This window comes from Hyla sarda, chromosome 1 (genome assembly GCF_029499605.1).
Source record: "Hyla sarda isolate aHylSar1 chromosome 1, aHylSar1.hap1, whole genome shotgun sequence".
Classification (NCBI taxonomy): domain Eukaryota; kingdom Metazoa; phylum Chordata; class Amphibia; order Anura; family Hylidae; genus Hyla; species Hyla sarda.
This window is the reverse complement of record NC_079189.1, coordinates 430,891,018-430,909,828: the sequence shown is the minus strand read 5'-3', so window position 1 is coordinate 430,909,828 and position 18,811 is coordinate 430,891,018. Positions and strand designations below refer to the sequence as shown.

The following is an 18,811-nucleotide window of genomic DNA, read 5'->3' as shown; positions in this document are numbered from 1 at the left end:
ACCAGCGGCGGGACCCCTGCGATCATACATCTTATCCCCTATCCTTTTGATAGGGGATAAGATGTATGAACCCGGAATGTCCCTTTAACATGTATAGCTTGGAAGAAAGACGAGACAGAGGAGATATGATATAAATGTTTAAATACATAAAGAGATATGATAGAATCAACATGGTAAAGGAGGAGAAGATATTTAAACGAGAAAAAAGAGGGCATAGTTTTAAATTAGAGGGACAAAGGTTTATGCAGTAATATCAGGAAGTACAGTATGTCTATACTGAGAGAGTAGTGGATACATGGAATAGCCTTCCTGCAGAAATGGTAGCTGAAAATACAGTGAAGGAGTTTAAACATGCATGGGAAAGGCATAAGGCTATCCTTCTTATAAGATAGGGCCAAAGACTATGAATAGTATTTAGAGTATTGAACAGACTAGATGGGCCAAATGGTTTTTATCTGCCAACACATTCTATGCTTCTATGTTTCACTAAGACCAGTGTTTTACATGCCAGTGTAGGATCATTATGGTTCATCACGTGGAGCAGGCCTCTTGGAGGGGAAGCTGCGCCTCACTAGCTTCCCCCTGACTGGTGAGCAGGGGTCCCCTTTAAGAGAGGGTACTGAAAGTCTGCCACGCCCTCCCTTTCTGGTAACTTGAAAAGGGGATGGGTTTTGCAGGGGCCTCAGCCCAATCCTGTGCCCTGTTTTTCCAGGGGTTTTTTGTGCTCCTCCCTGGCCCTCACCTGCGTTTTGCTTCCTCACTTTCCCCCTGGGACCTGGATGTTGTCCTGCCCTCCCTCCCTATTCTTTCCTGTTTTCTTGTTTTTTCTTTTGTTTCAGTTTCACAGTGAGTTGTCAGAGAAGGCGGGGTCTGGTTAGTCCGATGTTGGACGTGCGCACCGGAGGCACACCGGCGGGATTTGTCAGGAGAACCAATGAGCCTTATTCATGTTATGTTTAATAAAAAAAATGTATGCTGTCGCCGAACCCCACCCACTTAAACTTTATTCATTGTCTAGCCTCTTTATTTTTGGAGGGGGAGGGCGTGGTTGGAATCATTGGTATTAATTAGGTCTCGGCAGTCTGATAAATCCAGGTGCTTCAGTGGCGGATCGGCGCTGGTGTGGATTTCAACTATAATTTACACTGTCCAGCAGGCATCAATTGTAGTAAATTCTTTGTGTGGGTATCAAAGACCCTTTTTGCAAAACCATGCCTACTCTGGGCAGAATTGGCAGGAAGTTGCCAAATTTATATGCTCACCTGTGCCAGGTACAGATTTTAATACATTTTCCCCTTTATGTAGAGAGAGGTGTCTTCATGGTCACAGACTACAAATAATGTGTAGTGTGATACTGCAATCATATGCCCTTCCATCAGCTTTTGAACATGTTAGTCGAGAACAGATGAAAAGGAGTATGATCGCAGAATAGGACAGTATAGGGGTTGTTTGTAGAAGAAAAGGTATTAATAGTAGTGCTAGACACCAAATGATTTAGAAAACTAGAATAAAAGTCTGTTTAATTTGAATGCATTAGGGCATTAAAAAATGGTTGTAAAGGTGGATATAGGCTTTTAGTTAGTAAATCTGAAACAAAGTAATTTGAATAGTTAAATATACTATAAATCTACAATGTTCGTACTAGCATTAGTAAGAGAAGGTACAAAATGTGACTCCTTTAGGGTACTTTCCCACACGGCGTATTTTGCTGCGTATTTGCTGCGTATTTGGTGCTGCGTATTTTCCTACCCATTGACTTCAACAGGGAAAATAAAATACGCAGCAGCAAATACGCAGCAAATACGCCATGTGGGAACGTACCCTAAAAGTATAACTAAAACACTGCAGGATGCAGTGGCTGTTATTAGACTGGGTAAAGTCTGAAATGCTATGAAAATGCTAATAAAATTGTAGTGCTATACATTTTTCAAAAGTCCTTGGTTGAGAATCAGACTCTGCATCATTTCCATTGTAAAATGTGCAGCATTATAAATGACAGATCATAATAAAAGATATGTTTACAGCATTTCTATCTCTAAAATATCTACACCACTTTAATATTACTATAAAATCTTTTTATTTATTTCCTGCTTTTTATATTTCAGGGCTGGAAGTTTTTATTTTATTTTATTTTTTTAAGTTTACCAGCTTTGGCCTTGAATATATTTGCGTACGGCAGACATATTTCGACAGAAAACAATTTTCTATAGCTTTACCATACTGAACTGTCACATATTTCATTTGAAAGAAGAACAGGTCTGCATGGTTTGTAAACTTCTGGGGAAAAAGTACAATGATTTAAGAACATTTAATGGATAAGTTCTAAAATTCAAGACCAGATAAAGAGTTATTTTGCTTAGCGCACTGACAATTTCCAGAGCCTTTTCCAAAACCTTCAATTTATATGTACATAATGGTTACATCTGGGTGTCACTTACTGTTATCTTGGGGATTTGTAGTCTGATCCCCAGATCTCTGCCTTTTAGCTCCCTGCTCCACCATGCACTCATAGGCTGCAGGCACTTCAGGCCTGCAGCCTATGAATCCCCCTGATGTGATTCCTGCACTGGCTGGTAGAATTATATAACTTAATCACAGCTACCTGGGGATCCAACTATTGCGACTTACTGGCTGCAGTTCAGAAGAGAGACAAGGAAGCTTCACTTAGGACTAGGTAAGTATGATTTTTTTCTGTTTGGCTACAATGTGGCATTACTAATACAGGGTCACGGGAGGCATTATTATAATATGCGAGGCACAGAGGGCATTGTTGCTATATGGGGGCACTGGGGACACTATCACTATATGTAATGAACAGGGGGCACTATTATTATATAGGGCACAGAGGGCACTATTACTATATAGGACACAGGGGGCACTATTGCTATATGCAGGAACATGGAGCATTATTACTATGTGGGGCTCAGTATGGCATTATAACAATGTTGGGACACAGAGGCCATTACAACTTTTTAGGGGTACAGGGGGCATTTTAACTACTGTATAGGCTCAGAATGGGGTTAAAATATGCTATTGGGATTGCTCCCTAGATCTTTTTAGATGCTAGCAACACCCCTGGATCACATTGAATAAATTCATCAATAAATCACAAGTGACTCTTTTCTACTGCTTTTCTTTTAAATTTATCAGGGTTCATGCATATTTTCATAACCTTGTAGTTTCACAATGTGTAGTACAACACCTATACTGCTCTATGGAGCCCTCCTGTACCTTTGTATGCTGTAGGATATAAATATTCTTCCCTTTAAACAATTTTTGTATATCTGTGACATAGAGTCACCACATGGTGGCTTGCAGAGTATACTGCTGTATGGGTCCAGTGCACATGGTTCTGCATCTAGATGCATTAGAAATCAGTACTTTTTCTATAGTATACAACAACATTGCTGCCTACTTTGTGGGGTAGGTTTAAACGAAAAGTAGTAGATGTTTTTAAAAAGAGCATATTTGCAAATGGATCCACACCAGCAATGAGGCTTTACCTAAACTCTTCTATGTCTTTTTAATAATCAATAAAAACTCATTTACCTCAGATCACAGGAATAATGGGTGCTGCCAGGATGTGATGAATAATTAAAAATGTATAATGCGTTTCTGAGCTGCACTGGCTCCTTCCTCAGGTAAGACCTCTTACCTGAGGAAGGAGCCAGTGCGGCTCAGAAATGCATTTTACATTTCTTCTTGAAATAAATCTATGGCTTTATGATGCAGCACCCATTATTCCTGTGATCTGAGGTAAAGGAATTTTTATTGATTCTATTGTGCTTTAAGCATTTGGGAGGAACAACAGCCGAGAAAGGTCTCTTTACCATCATGTGTGTTGTGCTTACAGATGCGCAACCCTACTTGGTGAGTTATTCTAATTTGTCTGCATTTTGTAATTGTTTGGAGGTATTCACACAAGGGAGTGCCTCTTGTTTGTTTGTCTGCTTTTAGTCTTTTTAATAATGTATGTCTTTATGAATTGCTTAAGACATGTTGGGAGTCTTAATCGTTACAACCATAATAAAATTTCCAAATGTTGCCAACGTTTTCATTTTAAATAAAGTTTAGGAAAACAAAAAAAAAACATTTATTTTACTTAATTTCAGCACAGTTAAAATAAAATGCATATCTATATGTGTATACATGAAGAATGTTGAAGTAAATAGATAGTATTTTTTAACAAATACTACCCAGAAACATAGAATGACAGAAATCATTACAAAGAGCTAGAATAGTCATAAACAGAGCAGACAAACAGCATTTTACAGTGTACATTTTGAATTGTTATTAAGTACAACTTTAATTTACAAAGTATGGCCAAACCTTCTTGTTTAGCAGAGTCTCAACCTTTCCATAATACTATGAGGAATAAAATAAAATTGTTGCGCTCTTTTAATTCACAACCATAAAAAAATATCCTTTAATATCCAATCTCTGATCTTCTTTAGTGAAGCTGCTTTCGTGAAGCACATTTTTTTTCTCCATATAGTTGCAACAATTTTTGAAGCTCATTCATTGTCTCTCTTTAAATCTATCTTAAAACAAAAATATATTTAACCTTTAAAAGTGCATCTGTAGCATGAAGAACTGAGTCACACAGAGAAGATTTGTGGTGATGAAATTCAAAAGCCCAGAGTTAGTTCCTGGTTGATACATTCGACACTGAGACTTTGACTTGACTTTTTTTAAACAGGGAATCCTTTTTTTATTTGGAACTGTGGAAGGTTCGACAGAATCAAAATCGTTGTTTTGACTCAACTTAGTTAGGGAATTTTCTATTTTGCTTGATAAAGTGGCAAGGGGGGAGTAATTCATTGGCTTATATGTTCTGTTTTTTCGGTGGTCAACATTACCAATGATTTTTGTTTTTGAGATATTTTCTTTATCCTTGATCGGTATATTTGGCAAGATTCTACTGGTGTGAGAAGATGGGCCAGATTTTGTGTTTGTGCCAGTTACTAGGGACTTATCGATGGGAGGCTGGCAACAACTATCTGAGATTTCTTCAATATTTAGAGATGGCTTGGCACTGAATGGACCAGTTTTGATTGCATGGTAAGAAATATTGGCACATCCATCAAGATCGTTAATTCTTAGTTTTTTTAGGTCTTGCCCAACTAAGTTTGGTGGAAGGTAGCATTCTAACTCTGATGATGAGCCTTTAAATGCCTTCAACCAACTCCAGAGGGACTTGGCCCTGCAATCACAAATCCACTGGTTTGCATTTAAGCGTAGGTACTGAAGGGATTCAAGAGGTGATAGTACTTCTCCTTTAAGCACTGTCAAGCTGTTACTAAACAAATATAGGGTTGTCACTTTCTTCAGGTCATGAAAAGTTCTGCGATGGATCATATCCAACTTGTTTTGATGCACCAGTAATCTATCTAGGTTAGTTAGGCCATTAAATACATTTTCAGATAAGCTATTTAATTTATTTCCATGAAGAAACAAGTAGGTGAGGTTTCCCAGGTCTATGAAGGTATCATCATGCAAGAGATGTAGGTTGTTGTCATGAAGGTAGAGGTACTGCAAGGAGTAAAGACCTTGGAAGATCCCAGGGGGCAAATCCTGCAGGCCACAGCGATTCAGATGCAAAGTATGTAGATGAACAAGACCACGAAATGTGAGGGCTGTAATAGTTTTGAGGTTGTAATTGTCACTCATGTCTAGTTCTTCCAATTTGGTTAATCCATAGAAGGCTCCAGACTCAATATGACTTATGTTATTTGAATGAATCCATAGGATGGTGAGGTTCTGGCAGGCAGTGAAGCTGGTGGACCTTACTAAAGTTATTTTGTTATTATGCAGAAATATGCGCTGAGTCTGTACTGGAATATACGGTGGGATTACAGTCAGTCTTTGCTGCTGACAGCTAAAGGTGATTTTAGGTTCATTATAGCATAGGCAGACTTCGGGACAACACTGCACTTTCAACGTGTAGATGAAGCAGCAGGTAACAAGTAACAGCAGCTTAGCGCCTGCAGAAGACAGGAAAAAAGAATCAGTATACTGTACCTGACATTATATAGATATCTTTTATGTTTTTTTAATCGTGAAAAATATATATATTTACTACATTTAAAGATAAGTAAAAAGAATAAATAACTAACACATAACCTCTAACTAACTTACCATAAATATATGTTTAAAGGGGTACTCCGGTGCTTACACATCTTATCCCCTATACAAAGGATAGGGGATAAGATGCCTGATCGCGGTATTCCCGCAGCTGGGGACGCCTGCGATCATGCACGCGGCACCCCGTTTGTAATCAGTCTGATTACGCTCGACCCATGTGACGTCACGCTCCGCCCCTCAATGCAAGCCTATGGGAGGGGGCGTGATACCTATCATGCCCCCTCCCATAGGCTTGCATTGAGGGGAGGAGCATGACGTCGCAAGGGGGCGTGACGTCACACGCCGCCGGCTCTGCGGTCGAGCGTAATCAGACCCGGAGCGAACACGCTCCGGGGACTGATTACAAACGGGGTGCCGCGTGCAAGATCACGGCCGTCCCCAGCGGCGGGAATCCCGCGATCAGGCATCTTATCCCCTATCCTTTGGATAGGGGATAAGATATGTAAGCACCGGAGTACCCCTTTAAACAGAATGTTACTACACACTACAGGAATAATATGCAAAATATATGCACAATACCATATGTTAAATAGTATCCATTTTCATCCAAAATGTTATGTTTGTATGTATTAATATAAAGGTTTCCATTCTTTTTAATAAAAATTTGAAAAATAATTTGTAAATACTATATAGTATATAAAACAGTCTTGCCTCGTCTTTTTCCCCTGTTATTATAATATATTTGTCTGTCCTTATTATCAATGTTGGCAAAGGGAAATTGGATACAAATGATGATTTAATGTCCATTTACAGGTACACTCATAAAAGTTGCTATTTGTTTTAGGTATTATGAAGACATTCAGTGAATAGTGATTTGGAGTTACACAATATGACTCTGACAATACTTATCCGTGACATGCATTTTTCTCCATAAGCTTTTCCATATCCCTTCAAGATACTTGTACTAAAAATATAATGATTTTGGCAGTAATACGGCCTTTTACTGGCAAATTTGTGCATCCATTAGCCATTGCACTTGTGCACTTCAATCTACATGTGAAAATCACAATCTAAGAACCCAACCTTAAAACTGCTGGTGGTTTTGTAGGTGCTTTTTTATGCATATTTCTGGCGCTTTCAGAAAGAGAGACTGAGTTGGCTGGAGTCAGAAGCAGTGAGGTCTCACTATTTTGACAGTTCTGTGAGACTTCCTGCTTCTATGCTGAAAAATTCATGTGAGAGCTGTAATAGTACACTATGTAAACATAATAGTGATCTGTGCTGCTCACTCATGCTGAAGGTTATTATTTTAGCAGCAATGTAAGATGGATTCCTGTGGGTTATGGGGGAGTAGGTTATAAGCAATAGGAACAGAAGGACAACCAGTTATAGCTTTCTCCTGTATGGAATGGATTCTGGCTGTGGGTATACATTAAGAGGTCTCAATTAACACATGATTAACAGCTTATACTCCTCCTTTAGCTAGGCAGTACAATACATAGGGGCAGTGTATTATATGGCTGATGAATCAGAACCTGAACATTAAACAGAATATTATTTATCATGTGTGATTTGCTGATTGGTTAGCTATTAGGCTAGGTTCACACGGCCATTTGCATCCGACCCGTTAAGGGTCCGATCGGTTAGCGGAGTCTGATGGCAATGTGAACGAGGCCTTAGATGTATTGATGAATTAAATCACAGGTGGCGAATTTAGAAAAAATATAGGTAAATTGAGTCTTCCATTATATTACATGCAACTTGCTAAAATGCAAAGCAGGCAAATTGATTTGCTTATACCTAAATCCTGGCCAGATCAAAGAAAGAGGCTCTATTTTGCTATTCAGATACTGTATAGAATCAGATCCTCCCATTGCAGGTGGTACCTCCCAGAGAAGGTATGCACCACTGATGCACATCAATGCCATTCAGTACCCCAGGGGGCGATTTATGGTGGACCTGAGGAAGGCACAGGTTAGCAGCAATATGCGTTGCCCTATTGTTGTACATTAATAAAGTTAACCTGCCTTGTACACCTATTGGGATAGATACATTTTCTGCAGTAATATATATTTGAGAAAAGTGTTATATTTCATCTACTGTCACTTACTGGATTTTTCTTAGAGCCTTTTTTTTCCCCTGTAAACCCATAGATCCTCTTAATTATTAATGGTTCATCCAAACTAGCATAGAGCCTTTTTGGTAATGCATGGAGGCCATAGGTAGTGCATAGGGCACATAAATTCAAAGGTAAATGAAGGTACAGTACAATGTTTCAATTGCAGCCTTTTTTAAATAAGGCTGTTACAAGATCATGTGCATAAGCCTTTGGAGTGCATATACTTAGTAATGTTGTGGCAGGATGCTGGTGACATCAGATGAGCTTTCTCTTCGATTGCAGAGTCACAGAGCCTTTTCCGTAGCATCAACTCCAACTTGGTCAGCTCCTCCCACCTAATACCTCACTTGTGTTAGGCAGAACATGCAAATAGATGAACAGCAAGCTCTCTTGCAGAATGGTTATAAGTTATAACAGTAGATCATTCTCCCTTTAGAGCTTGTTGTGATGGTAGATAGAATATTTCAATGTACAAAAGGGTTAAATGGTAACTCTCACTAAAACAAATTTTTGCTATTGCACTCCTCATGACAAATAAAAAATATTTCTAATATACTTTGTTTAAAAAAAAAAAAAAAGAAGTTTTCTATGTTTTATTTGTGCTTAAAAAAGCTCAAGAGCACAGTTTCGCCCATCTCTTACACAGTCTTTGGACCGAAGCCCAAATACCGGCAGTGTGCAGCCTGGAGTGCTGGGGGGGGGGGGGGGGGGTGACCAACCAACAGCATATGGCAGTTAAGTGTGAGAGGAGCTATGATTGGATGAGGCTGGACACCCCCCCCCCCCCCCCCCCTCAGCTCTCCAGGCTGCACTTTCTGTGTTTGGGCTTCGGTCCAAAGTCTGTGTATAAGATGGGGGAAAATGTGCTCTTGAGCTTTTGTAAGCACAAATAAAACTTAATTTTTTTTTAAACAAAGTAATTAGAAATATTTTTATTTACCATAAGGAGTGCAATAGCAAAAAATAGTTTCAATGAGAATTACCATTTAATGGTGTATCTAATACTACTTATAGCTCTAAGTAATACATGGTATGGAGTTAGTAGTTTAGAAAAAACTTCCAGCTGTCCTTGCAGCGTCAGATATTTTTTTTATGTTATGTTATGTCTCAGATGAGCAACCTTATATACAGCAATGTCTAGTTGCTATAACCATTTTAGGAGTCATTTAAAAGAAAAACAGCTTTGATAATGAATAAACAGGGTACAAAAAAAAAGTAAACTTACAAATTGAAACATAATTACAATAAATGTCTTGGGGAGAAGTGACAAAACAGTTCAGCAGGATAATCTGTCAGAATAAAGTGCTGGTGCTTTGTAGAATATATGATATGATCACCATAAAGTGTCAGTAAATACTGCAGCAGACTGCGGATTCATTGCTTCTTTCTGCAGTGGTAACAGCGTTCAGGGATATCCTGGTATATGTTATTCCGAGTAAAACGGAAATCTGCCGCAACTTTATTTTCCCAATTATATCTTTACTATCCCCAGAGTACTAGCTCACATCCTGAGTTACAATCTTTGCACTGACCTACATTTTCCGTGGGTTCCTTTTCTTTCTCTTTCAGGTCTAAACCTTCCGAAACTAACAAAGAATTATCTTTGTAGGTTCAGCAGGGTCTCTCCACATTAGGAGGCAATCGATCACTGCAGCAGAAATAATACATCTTTTTTTCCAAGAACATGTTTATTTCTCACTCATCTCTCTAAGGTACAAATAAAAAAAAAACTGATAAATAACCAAATTGGTTGTATTACGGTGTCGGCCTCTGCAACAGACTAGTTAAAGAATCTGAAGGAAATGTTAGTTGTAAATTGTTACTTTTATTTCTCATTATCCATTTACCTGTCATATATTTTGATAACTAAAATGCGTAAAGATATAAAGGTTAGGCCGAAGCTACATGGGCAACACTTATTGTAGTCTCAGGGGGATTAGTGGGACAGCGCACCAGTTTGGTCTAGATGACGCGTAACTATTGCCAAGATTTAAAGGGTATTAATTTCACTTGCAGCAAAAGTCAGATAGATTAATATAATAAGAAATATTGCATGCTACCTGTAGTTACTTGGCCTGAATGGGTACTCCAATGGAAAATACATGTTTTTAAATCAGCTGGTGCCAGAAAGTTAAACAGATTTGTAAATTACTTCTATTTTAAAATCTTAATCCTTCCAGTACTTATCAGTTGCTGTATGCTCTAGAGGAAGATTTGTAGTTTTTCCCAGTCTGACCACAGTGCTCTCTGCTGAAACCTCTGTCCATGTCAGGAACTGTCCAGAGTAGGAGCAAATCATCATAGAAAACCTCTCCTGCTCTGGACAGTTTTGATACAGACAGAGGTGGCAGCAGAGAGCACTGTGGTTAGACTGGAAAGAACTACACAACTTTCTCTGTAGTATACAGAGGCTGATAAGTACTGGAAGGCTTAAGATAAATAGAAGTAATTTACAAATCTGTTTAACCTTCTGGCACCAGTTGATTTGAAAACATTTGTTTCTCACCGGAGTACCCCTTTAAAGTATAGTCCCATTTATATGTGAGACCACATTTCCCAGTGAAAGATGCAGCCAGGAGAATGATTAGCCAGGCAATCATACAAAGTGGAAGTCTTTCCTGAAAAAATTCTTTGATGGCTTCTGTTATTTTTATAGTTGTCTATACAAAGCTCTGAATCCATTGTCTAGAGATAGAGTTAATTGACTAAATTTGCTGGCATCAGCCACTAGAGGAAACGTTCCATGGCTGCTGTTGCACTCTGTGCACAAATATATACTGCCTGCTGAGAGGGTGTATATTTATGCAACTTTATGTGTGGCACATCAGTCCTAAAGTCAAAAAGTGCTATTGACTTGCTCCCTCCATGCGAGGCCAAGCCCCCTTCCAGCCTTCTTCATTTCTCCTTCACACCACCTTGGACCGAGCAGTGTTAAAGGGGTTATCCAGGAAAAAACTTTTTTTTTTTTTTTATATATCAACTGGCTCCAGAAAGTTAAACAGATTTGTAAATGACTTCTGTTAAAAATCTTAATCCTTTAAATACTTATGAGCTGCTGAAGTTGAGTTGTTCTTTTCTGTCTAAGTGCTCTCTGATGACACCTGTCTCAGGAACTGTCCAGAGTAAAAGCAAATTCCCATAGCGAACCTCTTCTACTCTGTGCAGTTCCCGAGACAGACAGAGGTGTCAGCAGAGAGCACTGTTGCCAGACAGAAAAGAACAACTCAACTTCAGCAGCTGATAATTTTTGTAAGGATTAAGATTTTTTAATAGAAATAATTTACAAGGGGTGGCCGGTACTGACCCGATTCATGAGGTACATTCTTTCTCAACTTGTCTGCTTCCCTATTTCCTTTTCTTCTCTTACCTATCTTATTGTCTTGCTATTCTCTTCTTCACCCTCTATCCCTCTCTACCCCCTTGGCCAGTGTGACTGCACATATACCCTTATTTGACAGCCCTTCCCCACCCTCTGGCCTATGCTCTTATTGTGATACAACAATTATTACTGTTAGATTGGTTTCATATTTTTTATCAGTTGCACTGTCGTAGGATAATGGCCACTGTCAAATGATGGACGATGTCCCTCAAGCATACCGGAGAAAGTCACACGTGTTTCTCCTATTCCTGTGTAATGCCTTTTATGTTTATTACCCTGTATGTCACTTTGGGAAAAAAAAATTCTACTTTGAAAAAAAAAAAAAAAAAAAGTAATTTATAAATCTGTTTAACTTTCTGGAGCCAGTTGATATATATTAAAAATTTTTTTTTTTTCCTGCAATACCCCTTTAATGAAACATTAACATTTCTTCATAAGAATGTGCAACTTTTGAGGATTTGTGCTGCTGGTGTGACTTGATAAAGTACAAAATATTGGAACTATTACATAAGTAATAACTATTGGAACTATATAGAACAAAAACTAAAACAGACATTCACCTTAAAGGGGTACTCTGGTGGAAAACTTTTTTCTTTTAAATCAACTGGTGTCAGAAAGTTAAACAGATTTGTAAATTACTTCTATTAAAAAATCTTAATCCTTCCAGTACTTATTAGCTACTGAATACTACAGAGGAAATTCTTTTCTTTTTGGAACACAGAGCTCTCTGCTGAATCACGAGCACAGTGCTCTCTGCTGACATCTCTGTCCATTTTAAGAACTGTCCAGAGTAGGAGAAAATCCCCATAGCAAACATATGCTGCTCTGGACAGTTCCTAAAATGGACAGAGATGTCAGCAGAGAGCACTGTGCTCGTGATGTCAGCAGAGAGCACTGTGTTCAAAAAAGAAAATAATTTAGTATTCAGCAGCTAATAAGAACTGGAAGGATTAAGATTTTTTAATAGAAGTAATTTACAAATCTGTTTCACTTTCTGGCACTAGTCCAAAAAAAAAGTTTTCCACCGGAGTACCCCTTTAATGCTAGGTTAACACATAAGGGGATATTTATCTGTTGAGGTTTCTGAGGCTGTGGTATGGGGCAGCCTCACATGTTTTGGATTTATTAATAGGTGTGTAAACTCCAGCACTAGCGGAGGATTGAATTAGACCCGCTAGTCTTAAATCCCCCTCATAGTATTTTGGTAAATATATTTAGCGAAACCCTGTGTTTTTGAGTGGGTCAAAAACACAGAAAAAGATGCAAATCTTTCCGTTATTGTTTTTCTCTCTTTGTTGATTTCCCTCCTTGCTAAAAATACTGATGAAAATACTGAACCCGCTTAAAAGACAGGATTCAGAAGAGTGTGATAGGTAATAAAATGTACCAGAAATAATTGATAGCAGTTATAAAGTATGATCAACCCTTCAATTAATAAAAACAAGTTTGGAACAGTCCTTAGGAAAGGCAGGAGATATGTTGATAAGAATTTATAGAGCCATATGCAATGAAATATTGTAAAGTATTCCCAAAGTAACATAATTATTAATTCCGCCATTCTGTGCAAGGACAGAATATCACATAGTGCTGTATATGACCTTCTGTAAAACGCAACCTGTATACACAGATGGCCATCAGCAGCCACCTCGACAAATAGAATGCTTGGCAAGTGAGAGGCAATTAGCTATGTAATCATAGATCTCAGCAATCTGTAAATCATTAATTGACCATTGGAGATTTTAACTCTTTTTAGAATTAATATATAGTGTACCCAACTGTAGAGTTTTCAAGAGAGAATGAAGTAAATGGAAAAGCAGCGGTAAGACTGAAGTGCCGAAAGGAGGCTTAACAGGGTATCAGAGCGGTCAGAGTGGGAATGAAGGGGTAAGTACTGCATTTATTATTATTTTTTAACACATGGATATCCCCTTTAATTATTTATATATATATATATATATTTATATATATAATATAATATACAGTGGGCAAAAAAGTATTTAGTCAGCTACCAATTATGCAAGTTCTCCCACTTAAAAAGATAAGAGAGAGGCCTGTAATTTTCATCATAGGCGTACCTAAACTATGAGAGACATAATAAAAAAATACATAAAATCACATCGTCTGATTTTTAAAGAATGTATTTGCAAATTATGGTGGAAAATAAGTATTTGGTCATCTACAAACAAGCAAGATTTCTGGCTCTCACAGACCTGTAACTTCTTCTTTAAGAGTCTCCTCTGTCCTCCGCTCATTACCTGTATTAATGGCACCTGTTTGAACTTATCAGTATAAAAAATACCTGACCACAACCTCAAACAGTCACACTCCAAACTCCACTATGGCCAAGACCAAAGAGCTGTCGAAGGACACCAGAAACAAAATTGCAGACCTGCACCAGGCTGGGTAGTCTAAATCTGCAATAGGCAAGAAACTTGGTGTGAAGAAATCAACTGTGGGAGAAATTATTAGAAAATGGAAGACATGCAAGACCACTGATAATCTTTCTTGATCTGGGGCTCCACGCAAGATCTCACGCCGTGGTGTCTTCATATGATCTCAAGAACGGTGAGCGAAAATCCAAGAACCACATGGGAGGACCTAGTGAATGACTTGAAGAGAGCTGGGACCGAAGTAACAAAGGCTACCATCAGTAACACACTACACCGCCAGGGACTCAAATCATGCAGTGCCAGACGTATCCCCCTGTTTAAGCCAGTACATGTCTGGGCCCATCTAAAGTTTGCTGGAGAGCATTTGGATGAGCCAAAAGAGTAATGGGAAAATGTCATATGGTCAGATAAAACCAAGATAGAACTTTTTGGTTAAAACTCAACTTGTCGTGTTTGGAGGTGAAGGAATGCTGAGTTGCATCCAAAGAACACCATACCTACTGTGAAGCATGGGGGTGGAAACATCATGTTTTGGGGCTGTTTTTCTGCTAAGGGACCAGGACGACTGATTCGTGTAAAGGAAAGAATGAATGGGGCCATGTATCATGAGATTTTGAGTGAAAACCTCCTTCCATCAGCAAGGGCATTGAAGATGAAACGTGGCTGGGTCTTTCAGCATGACAATGATCCCAAACACACCGCCCGGGCAACGAAGGAGTAGCTTCGTAAGAAGCATTTCAAAGTCCTTGAGTGGCCTAGCCAGTCACCAGATCTCAACCCCGTAGAAAACCTTTGGAGGGAGTTGAAAGTCCGTGTTGCCCAGCGACAGCCCCAAAACATCACTGCTCTAGAGGAGATCTACATGGAGGAATGGGACAAAATACAAGCAACAGTGTGTGAAAACTTTGTAAAGACTTCAAGAAAACATTTGACCTCTGTTATTGCCAAGAAAGGGTATAGAACAAAGTATTGAGATTAACTTTTGTTATTGACCAAATTACTTATTTTTTACCATAATTTGCTAATAAATTCTTTAAAAATCAGACAATGTGATTTTATGTATTTTTTTTTCTCATTATGTCTCTCATAGTTGAGGTATACCTATGATGAAAATCACAGGCCTCTCTCATCTTTTTTAGTGGGAGAACTTGCACAATTGGTGGTTGACTAAATACTCCCCCCCCCACTGTATATATACTGTATTATGAACAAAAGGACACCTAAACACTACATTAGAGCTACAGCAGCTTTTCAGACATATTTTTCTAAATCCTTAGGCATTAATATGCAGTCGGTCCCCTTCCTTTGCAGTTATAGCAGCTTCCACTCAGGAATTTTTGCCTATTATTCTAGAATTGCATTTCTGAAGTCAGACTCTATTTCTGCATGATAGGGCAAGACTCACAATCTCCATTCTAGTTCTTCTCATTTCCTGAGGTTTAAGTCAGGGCTCTGCGCAGGCCACCTAAGGTTTTTCTCATCCAACCATTTCTTTATGGACCTTGATTTGTGCACTGAGGCATAGTCATGCTGGACCAGAAAAGTGCCTTACTCAAACTGTTCCCTCAAAATTGGAAACATACAATTGTCCAGAATGTCTTGGTATGTTGAACAAAAAGATTTCCATTCACTGGTATTAAGGCCTCTAAGACAACTCCTAAAAACCATCCCCATAGCATTATCACTCCTCCACAAATTGTCACAATGCAGTCAGGTAGGTAATGTTCACCATTCTCAGACTCATCTACGAGACCACCAGACTGAGGAGCATGGTTCAGTACTCCACAGAACACATTTCCACTGCTGCAAAGTTTAGTGGTGACTTGTTTCATACCATGCCTCTACTTTTTAATAATACCACTCACAGTTTATGGTGGAAGATCTTGGATCTTGGGGGTACAGTATCTAGTAGGGATGAAACTTCACAAACTGACTTGTTGCATCCTATGATAGAATTACAGCACTATGCTGGAATTCAGTGTGTTCTCCTGAATAACCCATTCTTTCCCAAATATCTATAAGTGTTTGATTTTATACATCTGTGGCAATGGAACTGAATGAAGTGTCTGAATTCAGTGATAAAGAGGTGTGTCCCAATATCTTTGTCCATATAATGTATACAAAGCCCACACTGTGGCAATCATTCCTCAGTCTCTCAGTCTCAGGCTGAGACTCTCAGCTCCACCCACCGATCAATGTTACCAGTTGGGAGTCTGCTGCTCCTCCTAACTGTCTCCTCCCCTGCCGCCATTTTACCTGTATTTCCCCCACTCAGCCCGTGAGGATCAGTGACCCTATATTCTCTGTTGCCACCTGCCGCCACCTTTACAGCCCCCGAACGGTAAGTCTAGGCTCCAATACAGCACACACTCACTGTGCTGCGGCCCTGGTGGCCGGTGATCCTTCCAGGGCCTCTGTCCGTGTGTGTCTGCGCAGTTTGTTCTGCACTGCACTGCTATACACATGGGGTATGTGCAGAGCAGACTGCAGACAGAGCATTACACCCTAGTGTCTTCTACAGACCTTAGGGTACAATGCTTTGAAGCCTGCACATACCCCCCCATATGTATAGCAGTGTGAGTACATTCCTATACAGGTGGGGGTATGTGCAGAGCATTGCACCATATTCATTACTACAGACACAAAGGTGCAATGCTCTGCATATACCCCTATGTGTATAGCAATTACTATTGCTATACAAGAAAAGTAAAATACATTTATTTACATATTTGATACTGCTAACTTACTGAACTATTAAAATATTAGTGTATCATTAACATTTTATTTTAATAGTTCAGACAGTTACCCATGCGGCAGTATCAAATTTACACTCGTTTCTGTACAGGATCATTAAGAAAACATAAAAAAAAATAGGTGGGGGGGCGTGGCTTGGCGCGCTGGAAGGAAGACGTGTCCTCTGAGTGCTCCTGCCTGGGCCAGCTGAATAAGGGCTAGAATTGCATGCTATGGGAGGCAGGCGACGCCATAAGAAGTCCCTACAGCAGTCTCAGACACCCGTGGACCCCCAGCGCACGATTGCCAGCTTTTTCCAGCCTCCTTGCCCCCGCTCGGAAGCTCCGTCTCCAGAGAGGCCTGCTACCGCCGCCATTATGGACGCCGCTGCGCCTCCCTGCACAGACCCCTGCACCATACCGCTCCGAGCCTCCACTACGACTCCGAGTCGCACAGCAGGGCGGACAAGTAGCCACACAACCGCTCAGATCACTGGATTGCCGCCGGCTGAAGTCCGGGATCAGAGTGCAGGTACGGGACCCCCGCCCTCTCCTCACATGGTGCCGGTTGCCATGACGGGGAGCACAGAGATGCCAGTGAGCGCCCCGTCATGCACATTGCAGGCTCCCGCTCCACAGCTCCGGAGTTCTTCTCCCCCTCAAGTGCTGGCACGCCGAGACCCTGCTTCTGGACATCCCCCCCTGGGTTCCCACTCGCTCCATTTGCAGTGGGACAAAGAGGATTTCCCCCCAATGTCCTGCCTGCCGGTGCAGTTGCCACCGTCCACATTACAGGCTACTCCCATGCCCCTGGAGGCCCCAGTGTGTCCCTATGGCCGGTCTGCCCCTGCCCTGACTGAGCCAAAGGACTCCGCTGCTCCTCTCAAACCGACTCTATGCCCTGCACCTGGGCACATTATCAAGACTCTACCTGGAAATCTATGCTCTGGGATTGGGAGCGTGCCCGAGTCTCCTACCACAGCAGCTGTGCCTTCTCAAGTTCCGGGCCCCCCACCCAGGGATGTCCTTGATTGGGCTACAGATATGGAAGTAACAGAGGCCCAATCCACTAGGAGCTCGGGCAATTCCTCCAGTGACACTGACACACCTGATTACTGGGGAGCAAGCCCTCCGGCGAAGAAAAAATTGTTTAAAACCCCCTCTAAACTGTCGGCCGCCAGATCACGTGGCTCCTCCTGCTCCTCTTCAGAAGATTCACAGAATGAGAGACAGCGCTCACTTAAACCGTCTAAACTCCATGTGACATCCCCACCTGTGGTCACGCCACCCTCACCAGCCCTGAGCAACTTGGAACCTACTCTGCCCTCTCCAGAAATGGCGGTCAACACGTTAAAAGGCCACCCTGAACTCCAAGCCCTGCTAGCCTTACTAAGGCAGATATGCTTTCGCTGGCCACGGACTTGAGATCGGCTTGGAAAAAGGATCTTCAGCCAATTAAAAAGGACGTTTCACAACTACAAACCAGAGTGGGCGAACTAGAGTCTTTTAAAACCTCCATCACATCTCAAGTTCTCCAGCTTCAGGAATCGACCAAACTCCTCTCTCTGCAACATGCTGCGACTGTGGACCATATAGATGACATGGACAATCGGAATCGTAGAAATAATATCCGGATCAAAGGTCTACCGGAATCGGTACTCCCACAAGATCTCTCTTCCACACTACAGCGGCTCTTCAACGAGGTACTGCAGAAGCCCCCTGACAACCAGATAGAACTGGACAGGGCTCATCGCGCCTTGAAGGCGAAGAATCCTTACCCGAACAAACCTCGGGACATTATTTGCCGAGTGCACCACTTTATTCAGAAAGACAAGATAATGCGGAAAGCCCGCGACATAAAGAACCTCACATTCAATGGAGTCCCAATTCAGTTCTACCCTGATCTCTCACTCCGCACCTTGCGCTTGAGAGCGACTCTTAAGCCACTGCTACATGTTCTTCAGAACGCCAAGATTGTGTACCGTTGGGGCTATCCTTTCTCTTTAACAGCCAAATATGGCTCTACCACGGCCACCCTGAGACGACCGGATGACCTCCAACAATTCTTGCGGACATTTCGTCTTCCTCCGATTTCACTCCCTGAGTG

General features: G+C 40.7%; 1 protein-coding gene across 2 annotated transcripts in view; it reads right to left on the bottom strand.

Annotated features, from left to right (window-relative positions):
- Positions 1–3,790: 3,790 nt before the first annotated feature.
- The window catches only part of LOC130281961 (reticulon-4 receptor-like), a 271,056-nt gene continuing 256,035 nt past the window's right edge, over positions 3,791–18,811 (bottom strand). Inside the window, exon 4 of one of the 2 annotated variants that reach the window (XM_056529770.1) lies at positions 3,791–5,984. In XM_056529770.1, coding sequence (XP_056385745.1) covers positions 4,567–5,984 — 1,418 coding nt within the window. In that variant the 3' untranslated portion in view covers positions 3,791–4,566. The remainder of the gene's footprint in view (positions 5,985–18,811) is intronic. The other variant, XM_056529760.1, reaches the window with a different exon arrangement.